General features: G+C 52.3%; 1 protein-coding gene and 1 long non-coding RNA gene across 5 annotated transcripts in view; one reads left to right on the forward strand and one right to left on the reverse strand.

Annotated features, from left to right (window-relative positions):
* The window catches only part of Ankmy1 (ankyrin repeat and MYND domain containing 1), a 48,543-nt gene that overhangs the window by 4,101 nt on the left and 19,119 nt on the right, over positions 1-25,323 (reverse strand). For 3 of the 4 annotated variants that reach the window (XM_031368455.1, XM_031368454.1, XM_031368453.1), the window contains 12 exons: positions 23,944-24,160; positions 23,459-23,617; positions 22,145-22,617; positions 21,085-21,256; positions 18,949-19,089; positions 18,161-18,301; positions 16,296-16,403; positions 15,364-15,495; positions 14,148-14,261; positions 13,691-13,856; positions 8,379-8,454; positions 7,533-7,693 (listed from right to left, as the gene is read on the reverse strand). In XM_031368455.1, the coding sequence (XP_031224315.1) occupies positions 7,533-7,693; positions 8,379-8,454; positions 13,691-13,856; positions 14,148-14,261; positions 15,364-15,495; positions 16,296-16,403; positions 18,161-18,301; positions 18,949-19,089; positions 21,085-21,256; positions 22,145-22,617; positions 23,459-23,617; positions 23,944-24,160 (2,060 nt within the window). Of the gene's footprint in view, positions 1-6,595; positions 6,771-7,532; positions 7,694-8,378; positions 8,455-13,690; positions 13,857-14,147; positions 14,262-15,363; positions 15,496-16,295; positions 16,404-18,160; positions 18,302-18,948; positions 19,090-21,084; positions 21,257-22,144; positions 22,618-23,458; positions 23,618-23,943; positions 24,161-25,323 lie in introns of those variants that run through there. The other variant, XM_031368456.1, reaches the window with a different exon arrangement.
* Positions 1,374-5,025, forward strand: LOC116088786. Its single transcript, XR_004118011.1, has 2 exons — positions 1,374-2,342; positions 2,520-5,025. It is a non-coding gene; the product is annotated as an uncharacterized LOC116088786 (long non-coding RNA).

The raw sequence follows: 25,323 nt of genomic DNA on the forward strand, positions 1-25,323 counted from the left end.
CTGCCTGCCTGCCTGCCTGCCATGATAGTCAGGGACTCATGCTCTGAAACTGTGAGCCCCACAAAGGCTTTCTTCTACAAGTTGCTTTGATCATGGAGGGTAACTAAAACAACCTCTAAGGACACACATGGGCTGACAGAGAGTGGATTTTAAGATAGATCCCATGCAAACTAAAAGACAACAGAAGTATCTCTACCGACCAAACAGGTTTCTAGTTCAAGTCAAGGACATATAGCAGTTGTAGGTAAATGTGCACCTAGCCTTTACGCATGAAATATAAAAACCAGACACTGGCAGGTCTGAGGGGAATGGAAGCTATAACATCAGCTTCCCAAATCCTGTGAGATGGGAATAAGAACAAGGAAACAAGGAGCTTGAAAAATACTAAAGACCAGGTACACTGAGTAACAGGCACACAGATGACCCCGTCCAGAGCACAGTGTGTGCATGTGTGTCTCGGGCATGGAGACATCTCCAGAGCACAGTGCGTGCATGTGTGTCTCAGGCACGGAGACATCTCCAGAGCACAGTGCGTGCAGGTGTGTCTCAGGCACGGAGACATCTCCAGAGCACAGTGTGTGCATGTGTGTCTCAGGCATGGAGACATCTCCAGGGCAGGCCACATGACTAAGACTATCAATATCTTTTCTAGCCACATAGTATGAAACTAGATATCAATAATATGAGGAACTTGCAAGACTCACAAGTATATGGGATGGGGAAGGCAGGGAAGAAGGATGAAGGGGAAGAGCTAAGAACGTAATTTCATCTGTGATAACATTAAAGTTAAAAGATTTAAGAATAAATATAACCAAATAAGTGAAAGACTGGAAATTCAAACACATTGACAAGTAAAAAGTCCTAAGTACATTGGGCAGTGGTGGCATATGTGTGCCGTTAGCCCAGTACTTGGGAGGCAGAGGCAGATGGAGCTCTGTGAGTACAAGGCCAGCCTGGTCTACAGAGTGGGTTCCAGGACAGCCAAGGCTACACAGAGAAACCCTGTCTCAAAAACAAAAAAGTCTAAGTAAATAAAAGAATATACCATGATCTGGATTTGGGAAATGGAATGCTGCTAAAATGCTGGAACTATTCAAAGTAATCTACATATTTGACATAATCTCTATCAAACTCCCTATGATATATTTCATAGAACAATCCTAAAATTCACACAGGAGCACAAGAGACCTTTGAGAGCCAAAGCAGTGTCTGAGAAAGAATACAGAATATGGAGGTGTGGAGTTGTTCTATTTTCTATTTGAGCCTGTTACAAAACTAAAGTAATTGAAACAGTAACAGTACCAAGCAAGGTAAGGACAGACATGGGACATGGCTAAGAATACCCGAAAGCCCAGAAATAAGCTCAGATGTATACATCCAGCTAGTCAACAAGGCCGCGGGAACACAGTGGGGAAATGATGCCCTCCACTAAATGGTGTGGCCTCCAGAGGCCTCCTGGCTTCACAGTCAGGGGAGGCCAGGATCTGGCAGAAACGGAAGGAACTGCATGGCCTTCCAAGGCCTCAAGAGAACAAACTAGGGGAAGTCACAGCCCTGGCTCCAGCTAGACTGTTTGTAGTACAGACCCTGGCCACCTACACCTCCCCCTCCAGAGAACATAGCAATTCCCAGGCTTCCACAGGGTACCCGGGTGCCCATGTTCTAGGCTTCCATCTCCACACAATCCAAGTTCTCTGTTGCCATCTGAGACCCTCTCGGGTCAATCCACAGCTCCTTTGCCTCTACTCCCAAGCTCCGGATGGCCATGTGGTCTAGACACTGGCAGCAGCTCTGGATGGCCATCTGGTCTAGACACTGGCAGCAGCTCCGGATGGCCATCTGGTCTAGACACTGGCAGCAGCCTGCTCTCCCAGAAGTTCAGGTGTGGAAGGGGCTGAGAAGAGGTGGCCAGCCAGACTCTAGCCCCATCTCCTTGACCTTGCCCTCCCTTGCTACCTCTATTGACTTCCTAGTCTATGAGGAGTCCTAATCCCTCTGCATCCATAGCCGGCCAGGTCTTGCCTCCCTCAGAGCCCCTTGGACACCACTTGTCCCTATCCTGCTTACTGGCCTAAGCCATCATCACATACATACATCTCATTCCCTGGCTCTTCTCCAAAGGAAACCTGTCTTCACTTCCCCCACTGACCTAGAGTCTATGTGTTCTCGGAAGGTGGCCAGACTAATCACTTGCCACACCCCACATCTCTCCATCCTGCCTCCTGGCTTCAGGCTCGTTCCCTGTGGGCCCCGGAGGTTTCCGGTAAAAGGCAAGGCACCTTTGACTCAGACAGAGAAGGCTAGGGCAGCCGAGTCTAGCCCAAAAGAACCTAAAATTCCAGGTGAGCTCTGAGAAGGGGGTTCTGGGGAGGACAGACACTGGGCCCCACAGGCATTGGCACCTGGAGAACCTACCTGGGAGAGAGAAAGAGGGTCCCCTGGGAAAAGTCCCTAGGTGCCTCAGCCTCATAAAGTAAGACAGTCTCTGCCCCCTTATCTGCCCTATCTCACCAACCCAGCTGGCCTCACCCCCAGCGTTCTGGGAACAGGAGCACAGGGCCTGGAGCAGAACCAGGAGCGCCTGGACGCGCACTTTGTGTCCTTCACACATTCAAGTTTCCGGGCAGAGACTGGAGACCCTCAGGACATCAGCTGGGGAGCAGTCTGAAGACAGACTTGAGTATCAGACAGCACTGGAAAGGCTGAGATTTGGCTCTGCTCTGCTCATGGGAATCTTCCCCACTTTCCCTGACCTCGGGGTACCTGGAGGTCATGCATTCTTTAAGCAAGCTGGACCCTAAGCTGCATCCTGAGCCTCTGCTCTCCAGCTCAATGGGGGGCGCCCAGGAAATGCAGGTCCACCCAGGCTGGTGTGACTACCCAAAGGCTGCCTGCCTGAGTGGAAAAGTGCCAACCCTAGAACAAGAGAATGAAACACATCTCCCACCAGGGAGGGAATTTAGATTCAAGGTGGAAGCTCAGCAGATGAGGCTCAGCATGGGGCAGCTAGAGACCACCAGAGACAGAGCAGAGCAGCTGTTGGGGATTGAGGCAGCTCCTGCCCCTGCTGTGGGAACCTTGGGACAGCACGGAAGGTTCAGCCAGTGGCCTCAATACTATGCAGGAGGCCCCTAAGATAGAAAAAGTGCTGGTGGCAGGAGCCGCAGGGTGGGTTCTGAGATGCTTGGACTTGCTCCTAGAGAAGGCTGGGTTGATGTTTCAGTAGACAGCAGGTATCTGGTGGAGAAGGCCCCTCCCTCCATCTGACCACTTGCAGGCCTCTTCTACTTCTGTTCTGTATGTCCTCCAGTGACCCCAAAGCTCCGAAGGCCACCTGCCCCAGAATACTCACTCTATGCCCAAACAGCACTGGGGCCAACTACTCTGGGCGAGGAAGGAGACTCTGCTCTGAGCACCAGCTTTGGGGGTCACCTCCCTTCCCTGCAGTCAGCGGCATAGGACACAGCCACTTTAGAATTGCCTCACTTCTCTCCTGTCCCTTAGCATGACAGTACAAGCCTCCAACTGCTCCCAAGCATAAGCCAACCAGATCCCATGGGAAAAGTTAACTGTCCGGCAGGGGTTACTAAGGCCCTGAGAAGATAGAGAGGGACCGCTCCTGGAAAGAGAATAGGAAAGATTCCCAGCCCGATCTTGGCCCTAGCATCTCGCCTCGTCTTCCCAGAGACAACTTTCTGAGCTAAGAGACTTTTTTTCCTAGACGATATGGCCCAAGGCCACAAAGCCCCTCCTTGCTCTCAATTCTACCATCACACAGCAAATGTAGCTGGGTCTGCTGGGCTATGGGTCTCCAAGATACAAGGACCAGGCCATCCTGTCCTAAGACCCAGAGGGTGAGGGCTCACAACACAGTTGATCCAGAAGAGACCATGCAACTCTGAGGCTGTGGCTACCAGGAAAAGTACAGACAGGGACTCAGTGAAAGCCGCTCAGTGGAGGGGAGCATTACGGGAAGCCACGGGGTGGGGTTAGGGGTGGGGGCAGAGTGTCTAGGTGGGGCTGAAGGCAGGATGCACTGCAATGTCAAGGAGACCACTCGGCTCCAGAGCAGCAAGGCCAGGAGGGGTTGTTCAAGGAGTGGGCAGAGAAGCCAGCAACATCGTGCAGGATGGTGAGGAGGGGAGAGATGGGGCTCCAATGAGCTTTGAGTAGAGCCTTCTACCAACCACATGTGAAGAAAGTGACAGAAAGCACACCCCTCACATCAAGCCTCAGCGCTTCCAGGCTCCCCACTGTCCCTCACTGAAGCCAATCAACTGCAAAGTCCCTACAAGGTCATTGAGTTTGATGCCCAAACCCACAATCTATCTGAAAGGGTTCCAGGGAGCTATGAATTGGTTTGTCCATCAGACAGGAAAATGGGTCACAACCTAGCTGGTTGAGACTACATGGTTTAGGAGGAGTCCGCTGAAGTGCACAGGAAGAGACATGAATACTAGCCTTCCACCTTGGGGAAGACCCAGGACCTTTCTGTTCTAGGCTGATGATGAAACCATGGGTCCATCAAACAGTGACATACTAAAATATCTGTGGACACCTGGGCGAAGTCCCCCTGTTTGCAGTCCCATCCCTCAGCCTGTCGGGGATGGATGGGTCTGGCAGCATGAGGCTTTGGTGTGCTACAGCTCCGGCTGCAAGAAGCTGCTTCATGAGCAGGACAGAAAGGGGAGCTACTGCCACAGAGGTCTCCATATCAGAGGGTGTAAGAAAATGAAAGGACACAAACATCACACCAACATGGATGGAGGTCGCACGGCGTCACTCTATGGCACTCATCTCTAAGAGCACCCTTCAGAACACAGGGAAGGTTTCCTGGAAACCAAAAGAATGAATGAAAACCCAAAGCATGTGTGCATATGTGTGTGAACCTTTGTAGGCTGAAGGACAAGATGGCTTGAGTAACAGTCTGGTACTCGGGCCCCTCCAACTGTAGTGACATTGGTCACGCAGTGATTTAGAAACGATGGGACCAGAAAATAAAACTTTAGGTCACATTAACTGCCATACTGGTTGAGGCAGAAATCAGTGGAGGGGTGTGTGCACATGTGTGCAAGGCGTCCTAGAGTGTGGTGTGCGTGCACAGATTAAAAGTAAAATATAGCCCCCAAAATATTGAGAATGAACATTTAGATTTAATATGATTGTCACCATGATCTCCTTTTAAATCACTGGAGAGTGGCTGGAAAATATGCTCAGCGGTCAAAAGTGCCGCTGCTCTCTCAGGGGACTCAGGCTCAATTCCCAGCAGCCTCACGGCAGCTCACCACTGACTGCAACTCCAGTTCCAGGAGACTAGGTGCCCTCTTCTGGCCTCCACAGGCATCAGCCATACACGTGATGTCTATACAGACATGTAGGCAAAACATTCACACCAAATATAAAAATACATAAAATAAAACATGGTAAGGTTTTCATTTGGAGGCAATGTTGCAAAACAAATACAAATATAAGGTATTCATGGCCTCGTTTGGAGCAAGGGATGCCCACACTCTTTGGTATGCATGTGTGTACACATGTGTCTAATCTCTGCATGTCTGGAGAGGTGTGGGCCCATTTGGAAGGATGCGCAGTGTGACAGTGGCCCTTCCTGGTATTGGGGTAACTATCATTTGCATTTGTCTGCTCCTATGTTCTGTGTGGAAGGGTAATAGATGGAAGTATATCATACACATCCAGCTACTAACATGGGCACTCTAAAACAAGGAGCTTAGCAATCCATGGTGACAAATGACTAGTGCTAAGGGACACAGTTCCAGTCACTGCCTCTCAGGAGCCCCACAGTTGGAAAGCCAACTATGGCTGAGCTCCAGGAAGGGACAGCTTCTTCCTCTATCCATGGGCTTCCTGATCCACATGCAACAGCCTTGCTCACCACCTCTGTGACTCTCCACCTTGGAGTTGAAGTCAAAAGCTAGGCAGCAGTACTGCTGTGCTGCTGTTGGGAGAATGGCTGCCCAGCTAGGGTCTCCCCCAGTCCTCACAGGCTCTATAGTCCCTCCTCCACCTTAGTCCTGTGTCTACCAACTCTGCTCTCTGCCCCATATCCACCCTAGACACCCTTCAGGCAAATGTCAGATGCTGTAGGCTCCACAACCTGCCTTCCCCTTCTCTCACGAGAAAGCGAGTCTGATTCTCCAGGGCAGACTTTCCAACCTTGACCATACCACCTTGCTCTATCCTTGGCCCTTTATCCCCATCAGTCCCCGTGATTCCATTGCTACTGTGACCCCAGAACATGCCCAGCACATGGCAGACACTCAGCTGATGCACTGCAAGAGCATCCTGGACCCCAAAACCCACATGGAGTTGGAGTCCATGGAAGGAATCTTGACAATAGAGAATGGCTCTTCCTTTGGGATTGGGCAATCTAGTGGGAAAGCCAGTGCCAGCATGAGCCAGGAGCTGCCAGTGCCCTGCAGTCAGCTCTCTGGCGAGAACTCTTGGCCTGCCTGTCTACCAGCCTCTACAGAGCCCAGCCCAGCCCAGGCCCTGTGGAGACCACCCATATAGGCTCGGTTAGCATAGGCAAGGACTCTGGGACTTGGCCCAGGCAATGGCAAAGCAGGGCACAGACTTGAGAACACACTCTAGGTCACTTTATTGCCAGGTCAGGAAGATGAGACTGCTGTGAAATGCAGCTGTCGTGATGCAGACACTTCTTGTGTCAGGCCACCACAGGGCGCAGCACAAAGCATTGTTCCCTCACGGAGATTCTGCCTCCCTGAAAACCGAACCTTCCGAGCGGGGCACTGGGTGGATATAGAGGAGGCATGGGGAGGAGGAAGGAGGTCCAATTTCTGGGCCTGAGCAAGAAACTCAAGAGGGAGATGAGCCTGGACAGTCCCTAGGAGGCCAGGCCCAGGAGCATTAACCACTAGGGCTTGCTACCTAAACCAAAATGCCACTCTCTGTGTGCCCCACAATGCTACAGGGGGTAAGGAGAACCTCCCACCTCACTTGGCTATGGCCTGCAAGCAACCCTCACTGTGCTTGCCTCAGAGCTTGCAAGTGCTACGTGCAGCAAGAGTAAGTGTCTGCTATGGCCACCCTTCAAAGACAACTCCTCAACCCTGTCCCAAGATCTGCACACATGCACGCACGCACACACATGCACACATGCACACACACACAATGTTCATGCATGCACACACACACACCCATGTTCATGTACACATACATGTTCGTGCACACACACATACACATGTTCATGCACACACACATACACATGTTCATGCACACACACATACACATGTTCATGCACACACGTTTATGCACACACATGTTCATGCACACACACACACAATGTTCATGCACACATACACACACACACACACACACACACACACACACACACAGTCCCAGCTATAAATTCTGGAAAAAAACATCATGAAGCTGAAGGGCTTCCAAGGAGAGGGTGATTCTCACCCCGCCCCCACTTCCCAGCACTGCATCTTTGTTCTGGGGAGCAGTCAGACCCTCACCAGCCCACTCCAACATGGCACCCAACCTACTTATGGCCATGATGTCATTGCAGTCCTTTTTATGGAACTCAATCCAGGCCTTGGTCTTGCAGTACTTGCTACAGGTCAAGATTCCATAGCAGCGGGGACAGGGTGAGAGGCGGACCCCAATGGAGCGGCCACACTGGTAGCAAAACTTGTAAAAGGGAATGCTGTAAATAGAATCCTGAGGTCAGGTCTGCGCCCAAGCCTGGGCTCCTGAGACAGTGGTGCCCACCCATTCCACCAGGCAGGGAAGCCACCACATATCAACAGAAGACTGGATGTCTCCACCCAGGAGGGTCTCCACATGATTATTCTGAACAGTGAATGCACACTGAGCCTTTGGGCCCACCACAGGGTTCCATAGAGGCTGCTCAAACAACAATCCAACATGGCAACTGGAGACAGCAGGGGTGGGTCAGCTACCTGAGCGCAGACCTCAGAGCTCGGGTTTGGGGTGACACTCAAGACACCAACCTCCTCCGTCACTCTCTCTATCCCTGCCTTGTCCTTCAGAATGCATGGGTCCTTCCAAGGGTACATAGATGACTACAGAGGCTCCCCTGCAGGAGGATGGCAGGGGCCTCCTAGAAAACCAGTGGGTGAGTGAGGTTGTGCTCTGCCCTGGGAGGTGGCTACCGCCCTCCTGAGGATGTGGAGCTCAACTGTGCCCCACCCAGTTGACAGTCAGACAACCCAGCTCAACTGAGTATGTCCTGAGACTCCAACTGTGAGTCTCATTCTGGTGGGAGCCTGTGCCTGTGACCTGAGATACCTGGCCAAGATTAGGCTATTCAGGACAGAGAGAGAAGGTGGCCCTGCAGGGGCAGTAGGGCCAGAGGCCAGAGCACTCACGATTGCTTCTCCACGGGCATGATCTTAGCCGAGGTGGAACCTCTCTTCTTCAGCCTGTGGCAGGGAGCCAGCTCTGCTGCAGAGAGAGAGGAATAAGCACCCGGTCATGGGGGGAGTGTGGCAGCTCAGCGAGGGGCCCTCAGCCATGGCCATCATGTTCCTGCATAGGGCTTGCCCACCTGCAGCCCTGCCTCTGACCTTCACTACCTGCTTCCATTCAGGATTTGCTTTGCCATCACACTAAAGGCTACCAGGCACCCTCGCCCAGCTCACGGGCTCTCTGAAGGATGGCGTCCTGCTTTTCTCTGAAGTCCTGATTATGTTTCCTTGCCCTTCCTCAGAAGCCAGTTGCTACCTGGCTTAGAAAACGAAGTGTGCATGGTGGTCTACAGTGGTGATTGACCTCATCAGCTTGGTGGGATTTCAACATCGCCTAGGAGACAAACCTCTGAGCATGTCGCTGAGGGCATTTCTAGACAGGCTAAACTGGCATGGCTCCACCAACCCTGAACATATATGGCATTATCCCGTGGCATAGGGTCTCAGGACCCCAGCATTCCTCTCTTTCTCTGCTACTGGCCTGAGGACACAAGGTGGAGGACACTTCATGTTCTTGTCTCCATGACTTCCCCTTTGAACTGTAAGCCAAAATGAACATTCCTTCAAGTTTGCATGTGTTAGTTGTTTTGCCATTGTAACAAGAGAAGTAACTAAACCAGAAAACTGGTGTGGAGAGGTGAGACTGTTGCTGTGATAAATCTGGTCTTGTGGAGGAACTGGCACATGGGAGGAATGTTGAACAGTGGAGAGCTGCTGGACGGCCAAGCCCTAGACTGCTGTGAACAGAGCTCACTGGGTAATGTTGGTAGGAGCCTGGGAAACTAGAGCGAGCACCTAAAGGAATACAGACAGTGGGGCCTCTGTTCAGGATGTTTCTGAGAGGACCAGGACTCTAGAGCTTGGACTAGAGCCCGTTCAGGTTACATTCTGGTAACAAATCTGGCTTCATTCCTTCTGGGTCTTCAGAAACTAGGGCCGGCTGAATTCTGAATATCGCAACTTCTTTGGCAGAAGACTCAGGCTGTGGCATGGTCTCTGCTCACTGTTATTATTCAGCTCAACCGTGTGAGAGGGCAGAGAGCTTAGTGTGGAAAGCAGAGCTGGCACCAGAGAGACTAAGTGTGCTGCAGCAGAACGGGAGAGTGGAGCTCTCCAAAGCTTCCGGGAGTCCACATCGTTCCAGGAAATCTGTAGACATGGAGCTGTGAGATTTGGTGTTTGTTTTGTTGACATTTGGCCTCACTTTAGTCTGATCTTGCTGTCTTTCTTAGTTACTTCTCTACTGCTGTGGTAAGGCACCATAACCAAGGTAACCTATTGAACAATGTATTTGGGACTCACAGTTTCAGAGAGTTAGAGTTCACGACCATTGTGGCAGAAAATATGGCGGCAGGAAGGCAAGCGTGGCTGGTGGAGTGGTAGCTGAGAACCATAAGCCTGAGACACAGAGAGCTAACTGGGATGGCACGGACTTTTGAAAGCCTCAAAGCCTGCCCCAGTGTCATACCTCCTTGGACAAGGCCACACCCCCTAATCCTTCCAAATGGGACCAGCTGGGGACCAAGCATTCAAATATATGAGCCTATGGGAGCCATATCACTCAAATCTCCATGCTATCTTCTGTCTGTCCTTTTAGAATGGGAATGCTGGCCCCATGCATTATGAGATGAGAGCGAGGCTCTAGAAACAACGAGTAGGATGCTATGATTTAAAAAGTGATGCACGGACCAGCGACATGGCTCAACAGGTAAAGCACTCTCCACCGGAGCCTAACGACCTGAGCTCAGTCTCCGGTACCCAAATGGTAAAAGCCCACATTCACCCCCTAACACACACACACACACACACACACACACACACACACACACACACACACACACACACACACACACACACACACACACACACACACACACACACACACACACACACACACACACACACACACACACACACACACAAACTAAATGTAATTTTAAAAGTAATAAAACTAAAGTAAAAGGTGATGTGTCTAGGGGTCAGGCTGACACATGATTGTCATGAGATAGATACAAGCAGACTCGTGGTTACTAATCTTGACAGGCAAGCAGCAGGACTTAGGATCACCAAAGAGACAGAGAGGGTTAGCTGACACAGGCAGACGAGTCTCTGCTTTGATGTGGGTGGCACCATCCCCTGGGCTGAGGTCCATGAGTGAATAAAGAGGAGAAAGTGAGTTGGAGGGCCAACATTAATTTCTCTCTACTTCCTGACTGCAGACGCGACGTGACCAGCTGCCTCACACTCCGGCCGCCATGCCTTCCCACCACGATGGACCATATTCCCTTTTTTAAACTATGGATCAAATTAATCCCTTCCTCCCTTACGTTGCTTTTTTCAGGCTTTTGGTCACAGCCATGAGGAAAGGAAAGGAAAGTAAGAGGCCTACTTTCCCCTGCTTCTGCTACTGTGCCCTGGAGAGGTGCAGCCTCAGGACATCTACGGTCCCTCACCACAGGATGGGGGTGGCTTGTGCGGGGCTCTCCCTGGCCACACCGGGCTGTTAGCTCTTTGATTTGCTGGCTGGTTTCCAACAGTGCACCCCTCCTGGCAGAACTTGTCAGGGCTCGCTGCATAGACAGCCCCTGTCAGTGACGCAGGGTCACTCTTTCCAGACACTTCCCCTGTGCTCTCTAGCAGCTAGCCACAGTTGTCTGGCTTGTCCCTCCAGCAGGGGCCCTACTTTGAAGTAGGCAGCTAGGGACAGCGTGAGGATTGCTGATCTCTGCTCTCTGGAAAGAAGGGCCTCTTGTCAGGGCTTTCTCGGCTGGGCCAGCCTGGAAGTGGATGTCCTGCCTCCCTGAGTCAGCAGCAAAGAGGAGGAGAGGCAAGCTCCAGTTTAACCTTCAGTCCTATGGCCTGTCTGCATGGAGCTTCACAGACTGCTGATTCAGCACTCCTGTCTGCATGGAGCTTCACAGACTGGTTTAACCTTCAGTACTATGGCCTGTTTGCATGGAGCTTCACAGATTTTGTTGATTCATCACTCCCTTATGCCTTGCACGATCTTTGGACCACTTGCAGAAACTTTAAATAGTGAGGTGTTGCATTTTTGTTTCATTTTGGAAAAGTTTTGGTTGTCTTGGGTCTGTAGACAATACCAAGCTACCATGACAAAGGCAGACACTAGCTCTGTTATTTTATGAGAGCTAAATCTATCATGTAAGAGGGGGAGGAGGAGGAAGAGGAGGAAGAAGAGGAGGAAAAGGAGGAGGAAGAGAAGAAGGAGGAGGAAAAGAAGGAAGAAGAGGAGGAGGAGGAAGTGGAGGAGGTGGAGGAGGAGGAGGAAGTGGAGGAGGTGAAGGAGGTGGAGGAAGAGGAGGAGGAGGAGGAGGTGGAGGAAGTGGAGGAAGAGGAAGTGTGTCCTTGTAGAACAGCTGTCTTTCTTAGTGAGTAGTTGTTTCTCCTTGGCTCAGTGGCCAAGAGCACTGGTTTCTTAGTACCCACATGGCAATTCTAGGTCCAAGGAAACTGCCACCCTCCTCTGTCCTGAGCACCAGGTACACAAGTGATGCCCATACAATACGGGCAAGCAAAACAATCATACACATCAAAAACTTTAAAGAGAGTTTGTTAAAAGAAAGAGTCATGTCTGATGAGAAGTCAAGTATTGGCACTCACTTGAAAGTACTAAGCCTTTTACTTTCTTAATGTTCTGATTTTCTCCTGGCCTTTGGGTTTCTGACACTTCCTTATAAACTGTTTCTGGATTCCTGTGCACTTAGACTTCTTGGGATTTATCCTCTAGACTGGATGATTAGCACTAAAAAAGCGCTGGCCTGGTCGCTCTGCTGGTTTCAGAAGTGTGCCTGGGCCTTAAAATGACCTGTCAGAATGAGCTAACCACTCTGCAGCTGTTTGAGGGGCAAGGCCAGTGCTGACGCTTGTTTTGAACTCAAGGCTGCTCCTGTGCCCTCCATTGTCCTAGTTCTCCCCAGTAGGAAGCCACCCTGTAGTTCAGCCGGAGGCACTAGTGGATTGGGTACTCATGTGCATCTCAACACTTGGCCTGACCTGGCCCATGTGCCACTGAAAATGAGTCTGTCTCATTGGCAAAGCTTATGCTTTGTAGCATGGTGCCAAGGCTCTGGAAACAGAGTGAGGAACGGCAAACCTCTCCAGGGTTGACATCCCTACTCTAGGATCCTCTCGGTGATGGAAAGGAGAGGTTGCATGGCCAGGTCCTCTCAGATGAGTCTCCTGCCTGTGAGCTGTGGGGGGATCAGAGACCCAGCATTCTCAGTGGTGTCCTGTCCGAGGCTTAACCTGGGTTCCACAGTGGGATCCAAATATGGATAGAGGCGTCCCCTTCCAGTCACAGCAGCCAGAACTCGGCCTCCACACCCTCCATCCACTTCCAGATGGGACGGCTGCTTGTGTCAGGGTAAGTGAGTTTGTGTGGGCAGAGACAAAAGCACTGAATCGCTTGTGGTGCATACACAGTATGTAGGCCCTGGGCATGAATGTGAAATGCTGATATGTTTAGGGGGAGGAATGTGAGTACTGTGTGTAGGAGGGTGCTAGTATGCCTAAGAGAGGATGGAAGTCTGGTGTGTGAGGACGGGAGTGTACACGGCTGTGTGTAAGAGAAGGCATGTAACCGGGAACTATTTGTGGGTAGGTGGATGTGAGTGTGGTTGCTGGGGAGGATAGGCATGAGTCGGGGTCCAGAGTACTGGGATGTGAGTGTGCAGTTGGGCAGACATGCATGCGTGTATGCAGCAAGCCGATGTGGCTGCAGTGTAGGAGTGGCTTACACTGTACGGGAAAGGGCTGATTGAGCGTAACTGTAGCTGAATTCACAGCTGTGAGGGGGGGAGGTGCGGGGATGGGTGTGGATAGGTGGTGGGTATTGGGGAGTATACCGGCATCATTTGGGGTATGTGGGGGTAGGATGCAAGGTGCAGGCAGGGATTCCCATGTTGACATTTCATGTGGGTGAATGGGTGTGTGCTGGGCACAGCATGAGCGAAGGCATTTGTGGGCATAAGGATGGAATGGAGGCTGGCGACTGGGATGCTGTGATAGAGTCGGACAGTGGATATGTGGGGGGAAATCAGTTGGCACAAGGAGGGCTGTGGTTTGATGCAACTGAGAGTGAGACCATCAGGGCCATTGCCGGTGGGGTTGGGGGATGGTCAGGTGTGGGTGAGTGGATGGGGGTGTTGGATAAGGATGGCGCTACGGGGTGCACCCTGAGGAGCCTCACCTACCTCTCTTGCTCAGGTACAGCGCCTTTGTGTCCAGTTGGCTTTCCTTGTTGAGGACAGCAAGCCGCAGTTGCAAGCCCAAGTACTCCAACAGCCTTTTCCGGGCCATGAATACCTCCCGCTCTGCTGGCATCAGAGCGTGAAAGGGACAGTGGGCAATCTTCCGGTCCTGTGACAGAGAACAGGGTCACCAGGAGTCCTTGGGGCTGCTACTCACCAGCCAGCCACATGCAGTGGTCACTGAGGACTTCCGGCCACTCCACCTCTCACTATAGAGTAACTGAGTGAGCAGGAGGCCACCTCTCCGTCCTCCGAAATGTGACCTGCTCACAGGGGCCCAAAGCACACGTTCGCCATCATGAGGTCTTCTGCCCTGGAAGACCAGGCTTGACTGTGGGCTCCTAGTTTTATCCAAGAGAAGCCGGGTCTCAGAGGGGTCCTGCTCAGAACAAAGCCACACCTGGTAGAACTTGAAGTAGCCGTAATCGACTGCTGTGCCTACCGCTGTCTTTTCACCTTGCACAAGCGTCACAGGGTTCAGGACATCCGCCCCGTAGCTGATGAGCCGGTCAATCTGAAGAACACAGAATCTGTCAAGCACACAAGGCCACAGTGGAGGGGCGACAGAAGCCACCTTCAGCATGGGGTGGGGCCATGTGGTGAGGTCATGAGGTGCATAGCTCCCAGTTTCTGTGGGCATTACTCGACAGCTGAAAGGCAGCCACAGGAGAAGACAGCTGCTCAGAGGGGTGTGCTTCCCTACCGTCCACATGGTGGCCGCCATCCCCCACGTGTGTGAGAGAGTCAGAAGCAAACAGGGCGAACGGGCTTGGCCTCATCCAAAACCACGATGGCTGAGACATAGGGACATCCCTTTGCTCACGGAGGGGTGAGTGGGTCAACAGAAGGTGACACACACAGCAGGGTGTCAGTCAACCTTCAAAAGCTATCTCCCGCTCACCCAACCCAACTGAGCGGCGCCTTCTGCCCGCATGCAAGGCAGTACAGCTGCCCCAACGTAACCTCCCGGAACCCTAGAGCCAGGGCTTAACCTGAACGTTTAATTGTGTGAGATACATCCTGGGGGTTGTCAAGGTTCACCGTGAGGACTGGAGTCCAACAGAAGGGATCCTGACAGCTGAGGCTGACCGCCAAGCAAAGTCAGGAGTGGGTGGTGAGCAGTACCGCAGATGGGTGTGTGCTCCAGCTGGGTGTGGCGGTGAACAGTTGTAATTCCAGCACTTAGGAGGCTGGAGTAGAAGATTGCCACCACCCCCACTACCACCCCCACCCCCGTTTGGGGCTACAGAACGAGACCTTGTCTCACCAGGAAAAAAAAAAAAACCCTAAATAAATGAGTTCAGGCATTGTGGAAAAGTATAAACATACTGTCTGCTTTCTTAGCATATTCCACCAACACGAGTCATAAACCCTGGGTTTCAGAAAGCCTGTGATGCACATGCAGATCCACTGGGTCCAGACACTGTCAATAGCTCTACGCTATCTCATTTCCCAAGCGTTGTGGGAGGTGGGAGGATGGGGGCTGGATGCTGTGTCCTCTACCCTACTTTAGTCAGACGTGATCTTAGGATGCCACAGCCTACCCCACCCTGAACCCGATAGGTACTCTCCATCCCCCACCTCTTCCCCCAGCATCCTCCCACACGTCCCCTCACCAGGGCAATCTTGTTGTCGATGCTCCTCTGTTGCTCATAGACCAGGTCACACACAACACACAGGGCAGTGCCCAAGCCTTTGGTCAGAGGCAAGTTGGGGTCAGCTCCCTGAGACAGGAGCTCCTTCACAACCTGGACACACAGACAAATTCCACAGCAACCATAGTCCTGGGTACTCTCCATAGGTCCCACCCACAGGGAAGTGATGGGTAGGGGGGGATCACAGATGAGCTCCTTGGGGAGAAGTTGCAGTTCCGTCCAGGGCCTGGCTCTGATGCTGTCTTGGTGCACGTGCCAGCGCCGCTGCTCTCATGGGTATTGCTCCTGCCTTACTTTCTAGCCTGGCAATGAGTGTAGCTCTGGGCCAGGTACACATCACCGGCCGGGAGCACATCCTGTCTGCCCCCTTTGGCCACTCCTCCCCATCTCTTCTTTTTCTTAACAATATTCCTCAGTATCTAAGACTGTGCTGCCTGCTGCTTTAGGGCCTGACTCCCCCAGCTACCATGGGTATATGGGGTGAGGGAGGATGGGGTGCCTGCCTTCCCACAGAAGGTGCCCAGTAAACACACATTTAAATGGAAGTGGGGATGGATGAGAGGTTGGAATGGGGAGTCTGGATGGATGAGTAAGTGGGTCAGTGGGAGAAAGCAGGCTGGGTAGCTCTGTGGCTAGATTGACGGGTAGGTGGCCAGATGGCTTAGTGAGCGGGAGATTGGGTAGATGAACCAATAGGTAGAGAAATGACATAGCAAACGCAGTGGCTGAGTGGAAGAAGGGGCTCCGAGGTGGCAGGAATAGCACAGTTGCCTGGTGCCCCTGTACACGGGAGCTGTGAGCATAAGCGCCAGGTACACAAGAGGCAGGGGCCCAAGGCAGGCGCTGGGTGCTCAGGTGCAGGGGATTCAGATGCATGGTGCGGATAGGCTCACCAGGTCATTCCCACTGGCAATGGCCAGGGAGAGCGGGGAGTGGCCGCTCCACAGCATGTTTGGATTCGCTCTGTGGGACAGAAGGAGCCGCACTATGTCCCTGGCACACTGTGGAAAGAAAGGCAGAAGCACATGAAGTCAGGGGCGCCATCCTCAGGAGCTTGTACAAGCTGCCCATAACACTGCTGGCACTTTTGAAGCCAAGCCAAGCACTCAACTGTCTGCTCCTTGCACCAGCACCACCTAAGCAGAGACTCCAAACAGGGACATGGGGCAGGGGAAATGGAGGAGCTTCAGTCAGATTCCAAACATTCATCTCCAGGAAGAAAACAGGAAAGGCACTGGTGAATAAACTGCCGGACATAAATTGCTTTCAAAGGACAGAGGACAGTGACGCTGACATGATCACACAGAAGGCCCTGACCCTTGACAGGGCTAACGGAGTGAAGTTCCTTCAGCTGGGATTGAGCCTCTCCTCCGGCCCTGCTGGTGGCCAGTGGTCCCTATTCCCATGGCTGCCAGGACTCCTCTCTAGCTGCCCTGCACCCTCGGGATGTGACGAACCCTAGGAGCTGGGACCAAGCTCCTTCCTCAGCCCCTTTCCCACAGCTTCAGCCACCAGGCTGATGAGATGCCAGAAATCTGTGGAGGGGCTCTTGGGAGAGTGTCTCCATCTTCTTTGGAGACTAATAGTTAGACCACGGCAGCTCCTGTACCCTCCCTCATCCATGGGTTCTGACCTCTGTGTGCCCTCACCACTGATATCCCCAGGGCCTAATTAATGATAGTGACACACTTGTATCTCCTGTCTTCCAATAGCTTCCAAATCTGAAACACATATGAGTGAGAAAGCAGTCATTCAGGCCCAGACCTCACACTGGCCAGAGCCTTGGTCAGCCGGCCTTCTTGAAAGCTCCGCCCCTGTTCGCAGCATGGATTCCCAGCCGCCCTTTTGGGGGTTTGGTGAGAATGGTGGGACCCCATGCCTAGCTCCTTCTCTCCCCTTTAAGGAAGCTCTGATCTGATGGGCTGGCTGCCTCTTCACTCCCCCCCCCCCCCCCCCCCCGACACCCCCCAACATTACCTATAATCCTGCATTTGTACCCTGGAAATCCCCTCCCCGCAGCCTCCCCATTCCCTGACTTTGCCCTGGCTATTCAGTCTCCTCTGAGCAGTTCCTATACAGGCCTTGCTCTGACTGAGTCCTCAGGCGCATGGGAGCTAAGTGGCTACAGGGCAGTGAAGGCAAGAGGATGACTCGGGGTTGGGAGTCCCTGAATCCCAAGGATGTCAGACCCGAGTGTAAAAGAGAGTTCACATGGCACCTCAGGTCAAACAAGATGTGAGTCCATGCATGGCCAGAGAGCGTGTCAGTGCCAGGGTACTCATGGGCCCTTTTCATGGCTTCCGTTCATGTTCCTACAGAGTTCAACTCCACCTGGAAAATGGTAGATTTGGAAAATCCACCACGGCAGCTTCAGAAGCGCTGGCTGTGCTGCAGCAGCCAGGACTCACACCTTGAGAAGCCAACATGGTGAGGGGGGCCCACTCACACCAGAGCTGCCATCTCCTGCCAGGTCTACCATGGGTGCCTGATGCAGCACCCAAGCGTGCACATACCAATACCCACTCATGTAGATACATGGACGCACACATCCCAACTTCTAGGTGAAGTGTATAGACACACACACACACACATACACACACATCACACTTGAATGCAGCTCTTGCCTCGTATGAGCCCCTCACTCAACAACCCTTAGACTCAGAACTCAGCCTCTCTCTTCCCCTCCCCGCCTCCCCCCAGTCACACTCCTCACTCTGACAGCCCGGCCGGCCCAGGTCAGAGCCCAGAGGCTGCTCACCTTCTTATTGTCCTCTCTCTCACAGGCCACGTGCAGAGCTGTGCGCCCACCCTCCTCTGGGATGAAGGTGTGCGTAGAGTAGTAGCTCTTGGGTGGGCCCGGCTCGTTATTGAGCTTCAGGCTCGAGGGCAGGAGATCAGTCTGTGGTAATCACAAGGCTTGAGGCAGATCCTGTGTGTCCCTCTCCCCAGGGTGCCCACTTCCAGACTATAGATGTGCGTGTCTTCCCACAGCCCTCCACACATAGGACTCAGAACTCTCCAAGTCCTTGAGAATCCCACAGCACTCAAAACGGCCTCTAGACTCACAGGCGAGCACTACCTAGCCAGTTTTGTTGTGGTGGTAGCAGTGTTTTGTGTTGTTGTTGTTGTATAGTACTGAAGAATAAAACCCAGGGAGGGCTTCCTGTATACTAGGAAACCACTAAACCATCTGAGCTACATCCCCAGCCCCTCCCACTTTTGGAGACAGGTATCTCTATTGAACTTCCTATGAAGACCCTGCTAGAACTCACAAAGATCTACCTACCTCTGCCTCCTGAGTATTAGAAATTAAAGGCTGGCTACCTCCATGCCTGGCTACATCCCTAGCCCTTAATCAACTATTTCTGCCTGTGTGTCAGCCCTACTTCCTCCCAAGGCCACAGTTGGGTGCTGATCCACCTGGCCTGCCCACACTAGGAGGGGCCGTGGCCAGGAACACAGTGATCAGAGCATACACATGAGGTGCTTTTTACCACCCCAAGCCCCTTGTCAGTGGCACAGCTACATGTCCATGCAGAACCGCACCTTGCCACCTTTGTATGCGCAGTCTTGGTCCGCTGCCTTGGCATCCACGTTAGTGACTGCGTGGAGCAGCAGCTCGGTGATCTTCACGCCCTCTTCCCCAGGAAGTGAGACTGCGATGTGGAGCGGGGTCAGGGACTGCAGCTGCAGAGGAGGCATGGTTAGGGGGAAATCCAATTTGCAGCCAGGCAGGCAGGTGAGATCATGTTAGGGTTAATGTCAGGGTCCTTGCTGCCTGAGCAGATGAGAGGATGTATACATTACTGCAACAATGTCAGGTAACCGCAGCACCATCTCTTCATGGGTGCAGGGCAAGGCGGCCCAGGAGGACATGAACAACAATTGGACTGAATACTCTCAATGTGCCATGAAGCCCACAGGTGTGCATGTAATCCACAGGCATCCAGGTAACCCACGGGCGTTCGTGTAACTTTCAGGTATCCAGGTAACCCACAGACATCCAGGTAGCCCACAGGTGTTCATGTAACTTTCAGGTATCCAGGTAACCCACAGGCATCCAGGTAACCCACAGGTGTCTGTGTAACCCACAGACATCCAGGTAATCCACAGGGGTCTGTGTAACTGACAGACATCCAGGGAGCCCACAGGTGTTCGAGTAACTTTCAGGCATCCAGGTAACCCACATCCACAGGTGTCCAGGGCCACCACGGCTGTGGAATGCTTGACTTGAAGCCAGTTGATTTTAGGCCATCTGTCTGACACGAACTTCTAAGAGTAGCACCTCCCTGTCCCTGCCAAGCCCTGGCTCAGATACCACCACCTAACAGCCACATGGCTCCCGACCAGCCTTCTGATTCTCCCCACGGGGTCCCTCTCCCCATTCACTGAAGATGGTTCCTGAGGGACTGTCTCTGAGCTCCGGCAGCTCATGGTCATAGGGAACCCTGCTCTTAGAGTGAATGCTAGCAGCTAGAGAAGCCAGCCAGGGGCAGCCAGGCTGTGGCTAGGAAGATATGCCCCACTTGTCCCCACCCAGTATGACCTCACTCAGATAGGAAAGTGTCACTGGAGAAGAGCAGCTAGAGAACCCCGAAGTCAGGGTGTGGTTAGCCTGGACTGTGAGGGCATGTGTTGCACGGGGAAATATTCCAACACTGGAACCTGTGTGTTGGGGGAGGAGGGGGGAGGAGAGGGCGTAGCATTAGCTCTATAGCACACAACCTGGGGCAAACTCCTGCCGCTGTCTGAACCACAATCAGAGTTCAGACAAAGGGACAGAGTGCAGCTGATACCACTGAGCCATGCAAGGTGACATTCTTTACCCCTCACAAGGCAGCCCAACAAGGGACGCTGGGGTTAGATGGGAACTGTGCAGGAAGCCCAGCCTCACCTTGACCTTCTCCCTAGGGTACAAGGCCAGGGTGACTTGCAGGGACATTGGGAGTTGAGGTAGTGTGGCTTCTGTGCCTGAGGAAGCTGTGGCATGGGGATGGACAAGGTTCAGACAAACTGGCCCTGGACCCCAGGAAGTCTAAGAACCTCTGGAGCAGCACCACACGCAGGTTTATGTATCGAGAGCGATGTGCTTGCCAGACACGTCCCCCGAGAGTGAGCCTAGCTCACATGGGAAGTGACTGGTGCCTGAGAGTGCTGAACAGAACACTGGCTTCCACCATGGGCAGCAACAGTGCAAGACAGAAGGGACACAGACCTCAGTCAAAGGCAGACGTGGAAACAGACAGGTCGGGAGGAAACCCAGGTTTGGTTTTCACTGGCTGGACTGGCTGGGCTAAAGGGATTCAAAACCAGTTTCCTTCGGTTCTTCCTGTCTCTCCATAGAGCTGACGCCACTGTGAAGGAGGGTGAGTCTGCCCTTTGCTTCTCCTCATAAGCCCTTGCCTTACTCGTATTTCAGACGCAGGGAAGGGAATGCATTAGAAAACTAGTGCTCCTAGTGCACTGTGAGCAAGAGCACAGCTTCAAAACCATATCTGCTGACACCATGGAGCATCAGTGGTAGGCCACGTCCACGGTGGTGGTGTCCACACCTCACATGCCAGGTGTTTACAGGAGGGTGAACCAGCTCTACTGTTGGCTCTGGAGAGCTATGGGCTTGGGAAGCCAGTGTGAGCCCCACATCCATCTTGCTGCTGACAAGATGTAGACACTGACACCTACCTGTGGAGGATACTGAATGTCCGTCTGGGCCCCGCTCATCAGTAGCAGCCTCACCCCTTCCACATCCCCAGCCTTCACGGCGAGAAACAGAGCCTGCATGGGCACTTGACATAGGTTAGGGTCAGCACCCCTACGTAGCAGCAACGTGATGGTCATCCAACGGTTTCTGCGTCTGTAGGGACCAGACGGGCAGGGTCACAGGATGGAGGGACAGGACTGTCTGAGCAAGGGATGAGAGGTGTCGACCCCAGTATCTAGTCTTTCTGGAAAATACCCAAGGCCAGCCTACCCGAGCAGGCCCTGTTCCTTACCCTGGGAGGCTCAGAAGCATAGATAACAACAAACTTCCCCAGTCAACCTCAGCCGTGGTCCTGTAGGACTTCAACCAAGAATGGGTCACTTAACCTCACTGAGGTGCCTCACGAGATGGGCACTAGCCTTTCCTCGGGTGCTTGCCAGGCAGTGAGGTGGATGCATGTGCACGCACTCCACACACTGACCGCGTGTTGAGAATGCAGCCTCATCAGACAGTGCCCTTACAAGGATGCTGTCTTAGGGTTTCTTTTAGTGTGACAAAACACTATGACAAAAGGCAACTTGGGAAGGAAAGGGTTTATTTTACCTTACCCTTCCAGGTTCATCATTGAGGGAAGTAAGGGTAGGGGCTTAAGCAGGGCGAACCTGGAGGCAAGAGTTGATGCAGAAGCCATGGGGGAGTGCTGCTTGCTGGCTCTCTCCCCATGGCTTGTTCAGCCAGCTTTCCTATATAACCCAGGACCACCAGCCCAGGGACGACACCACCCTTAGTGATCTGGGCCCTTTCACATCAACCATCACACCCGAGGTTTGCCCATACCCCAATCTTTTGGGAGCATTTTCTCAATTGAGATCCCCTCCTCCCAAATGACTCTAGCTTGTGTCGAGTTGACATAAGACTGGCCATCACAGATTCGAGAAAACTGCTCCTTAGTGGTGGTGCAGCGCTGTGATGGCTACCCGCCAAACTCAACTCATCCTGGAAGCCATTCTCCACCCCTGCCATGGAATATCAGTGACTTACTCAACCATGGTCTGTGCCATTTTCCTCACGGTCCCTTTGTACGGGAAGCAGGGGGTCCCTTTGTATGGGAAGCAGGGGATCTGTACCAGCGAACTGTAGGCCTGGGCACTCTTCTCCAGGATGTCCCTCGAGACATTGATGGTGTAGTTTCGCAGACACTTGGTAGACTCGAAGTTTGTGTCAATGCTGTACAAGGTGCTAGCGTCCACATTTTCTGCCTCTTCCTCCTCCAGCTCATTCTCCGCATCAGGGCTGACAGTCTTCGCAGGGGAGACATCTTGCTTGTGAAACACGTTGCTGATCTCCGGGAACGGTATGGAGTTCAGGGACTCTTCTGGGCTGCTTGAGGGCTGCAGAGGGGTCTTTAACTCCTCTCCACCCATTATGGGCATGCCCGCATCGCAGAGATAGTCTATGTTTGGATCCGCAAACAAGAATGAAATCTTGGGGGTGACCAAGGATTTAGGAGATTCCTATGGCAAAGCGCCAAAAAAATAAAAATGAAAAGGTCTCATTAGTAGAAGGAACTGCAGCTCTTCTCTCCATAGCAGCCCCAGGAAGAACCTGAGTGGTGGCATGGGGTCCCTTCACAGTTTCCACACCCTTGCAGGACAGGGATGATTCTGAAGTCACTGCCCCATACCAGAAGTAAGCTGCCACTTCTCAGGGCTCACAATGCCTCCTGCGCCTCCTGCACAAAATGAGCTCTACCTAGAACCGGGCATTGCTGTAGAAGCCAAGGAGGAGCTGCTGGTGAGATGAACATGTTTGTTCTTTCGTGCACACAGGGCAGAGCCTGTAGTGCATGTGTCATGCTAAATAAAACTACATCATTAAAATTAGTTTTGCCACTTTCTGTTTTTAATATGACTACTGAACATTTTTAATTATATACGCGTGGCTTGTGTTGCAGGTTAAATTATATTTCTGTCCAGTGGTGCTGGTTCCCCTGTCCTCTGTCCTCAGGCACCTTGGCTCTCAAAGAGAAGGCCCTGGCCTCCACATGGCTAGGAGTCCATTAGGCCTGTGGATTCTCTGCCCCTTCGCTCACCACCTGCCCTTTCCAGCACGCTGGAGTGGGGAGGCATGTCTCAGACCCCAGGCTGTTGTGCACATGGCTCAAAGGGACACACACCCCTTGGTCCCTGGGGAGTTCCCAGGCACCCTCTTCTGACCCTCTTCCCCACCTGCCTCATCTTTCCATTCTCCGTGTATGGCCCTGGTTCGCACATCAGGGAGGGGCCTGTGGCCATTTAGGTAGAAAGACAGTAGGATGTATGGCAGATAGTGCTGTGGTGGTCAATGGGGGCTGACCTGAAGCAGGGTCCTCTCAGCAATGTTGGGGTGGAAGGATTTGCTGGGGTAATACTGGAGGAAACACATGCTGAGGGGTGTGATGCCCTCATCCGTGCACTTGTTCACGTCAGCTCCGTAATCCAGGAGAAGGTTCACAATGTCCAGGTGAGAATGCATCTGCAGAGTGGCAAGGACAGACTTGTGAATACAGGAGCTAGCCCTCAGCGGACACAGAGGGCCACCTGCTATCCATGCTGCTCCTCCACACACAAGGCTGCAATGTAGCAGGACACACACAATACTCAGGCTTGGCCTTGGTGAAGGGACACTCAGGTATGTGATGGAGAAATGAATGTATCACTCCCAGGCCGCCTCCTTTTGGCCTTGAACATTATGACTGAGTAAGTGGGGTTTCGCTTAGCAGCTCCTATCAGACAGTCCCTGTTAGAGTGGGCCACTGGAGGCAGCCCACAGGCCAGTGTTCCTATACAAAAAGGACTTACAGCCGCAGCAGCGAGCACAGTGTAGCCCTTAGAGTCAGCCACGTCAGCACAGGCAAGGTTGTCCCTCAAGATTCCAAAAATCCAGTTATAGTCCCCTTCCTCAGCCTTCAGGATCATCTTCTTGGAAATCTGCTCCTTGGGGCCACTGGGCCCAAACCTGCTGCGGTTACCCTCCAGGATGGCAGGTATGTTCCAGCTCGTATGAGCATCCTTGTTCCTGGCAATACAACAGGCTTCGTTGGTATTAGATTAGAATCTGGATGGCCCAATACCTTCCATGAGGAAGAGCCCAAGAGGAGCTACCTCCCTGCACCCCTCGTTCCTCTAACTCCCCAGAATTCTCCTTCCAGCCTTGGGCTGTCTATTCTCTACCACTCCTTTATCACCCAGAGCCCTGATGGCTGCACTTCCAGTCAGTTACAATCAGGATGGGGTACCCAGTGATGAAGATATGTGATCTAGAGATAAAGTGTTCAGCAAGAACTACAACTAAACCTTATCCATGTCTGACTCCTCTGGCTCACTCCAGGTTTGCTGGGAAATCTGCTCTCAACAGCAGGGCCCCCGAGTGAACAGAAAGCTGGAATACACACTGCCCAACTGCTCAGAGCCCAGCACACACATCCTACTTCTACTCATTTGCTTTCTGTTGGAGTAGAAAATAGCGTGGCCCCTATCCCAGGGTCATCACACATCAATGAAGCTTCCTGTGTGCCCAGAATGCCATTCACAATCAAGAACTCATGGGTTTATTCATCTAGTAGTTGTCAATGAGTATGAGCACAGTTGATGGCTACACCATGGATGGATGGCATAGGTGAATGGCTAGGTGGCTGGGTGGGTGAATGGAGTGAGTAAGTAGATATGTATGTGGGTTGGATGGATGGATACATGGGGGAATGCATGTATGAATGGGGGAATTCAGGATAGATGCATGGATGTGTAGGTGAATGTATGGGTGCATGGGGAAATTCAAGGATAGATGCATGGATGTGTAGGTGAATGTATGGATGCATGGGAGGATTCATGGATAGATGCATGGATACATGGGGAAATGCATAGGTACATGGGTGAATGCATGGGTGAATGCATGGATGTATGGGAGAATGTATGGGTAGAATGGACTGGAAGACAGGTACAGCAGTATAGATGGAGAGGGTAAGTGGGTACGTAGAGTGAATAGATGGATGGATAGATGTAAGGGTGGTTGCACCAGTGAAAAGATAGATGAGTGGGTGGATAAATGAATTAGTTGATGGGTCAATGAAGTAGATGTATAGGTGGGTGGATGAATGTATGGATGAATAGATAGATAAATAGATGGATGAGTAGATAAATGGAAAAGTCATTGGTGCCCATCAAATTAATTCTAAAATGTCC

This window comes from Mastomys coucha, unplaced genomic scaffold, assembly GCF_008632895.1.
Source record: "Mastomys coucha isolate ucsf_1 unplaced genomic scaffold, UCSF_Mcou_1 pScaffold14, whole genome shotgun sequence".
Classification (NCBI taxonomy): domain Eukaryota; kingdom Metazoa; phylum Chordata; class Mammalia; order Rodentia; family Muridae; genus Mastomys; species Mastomys coucha.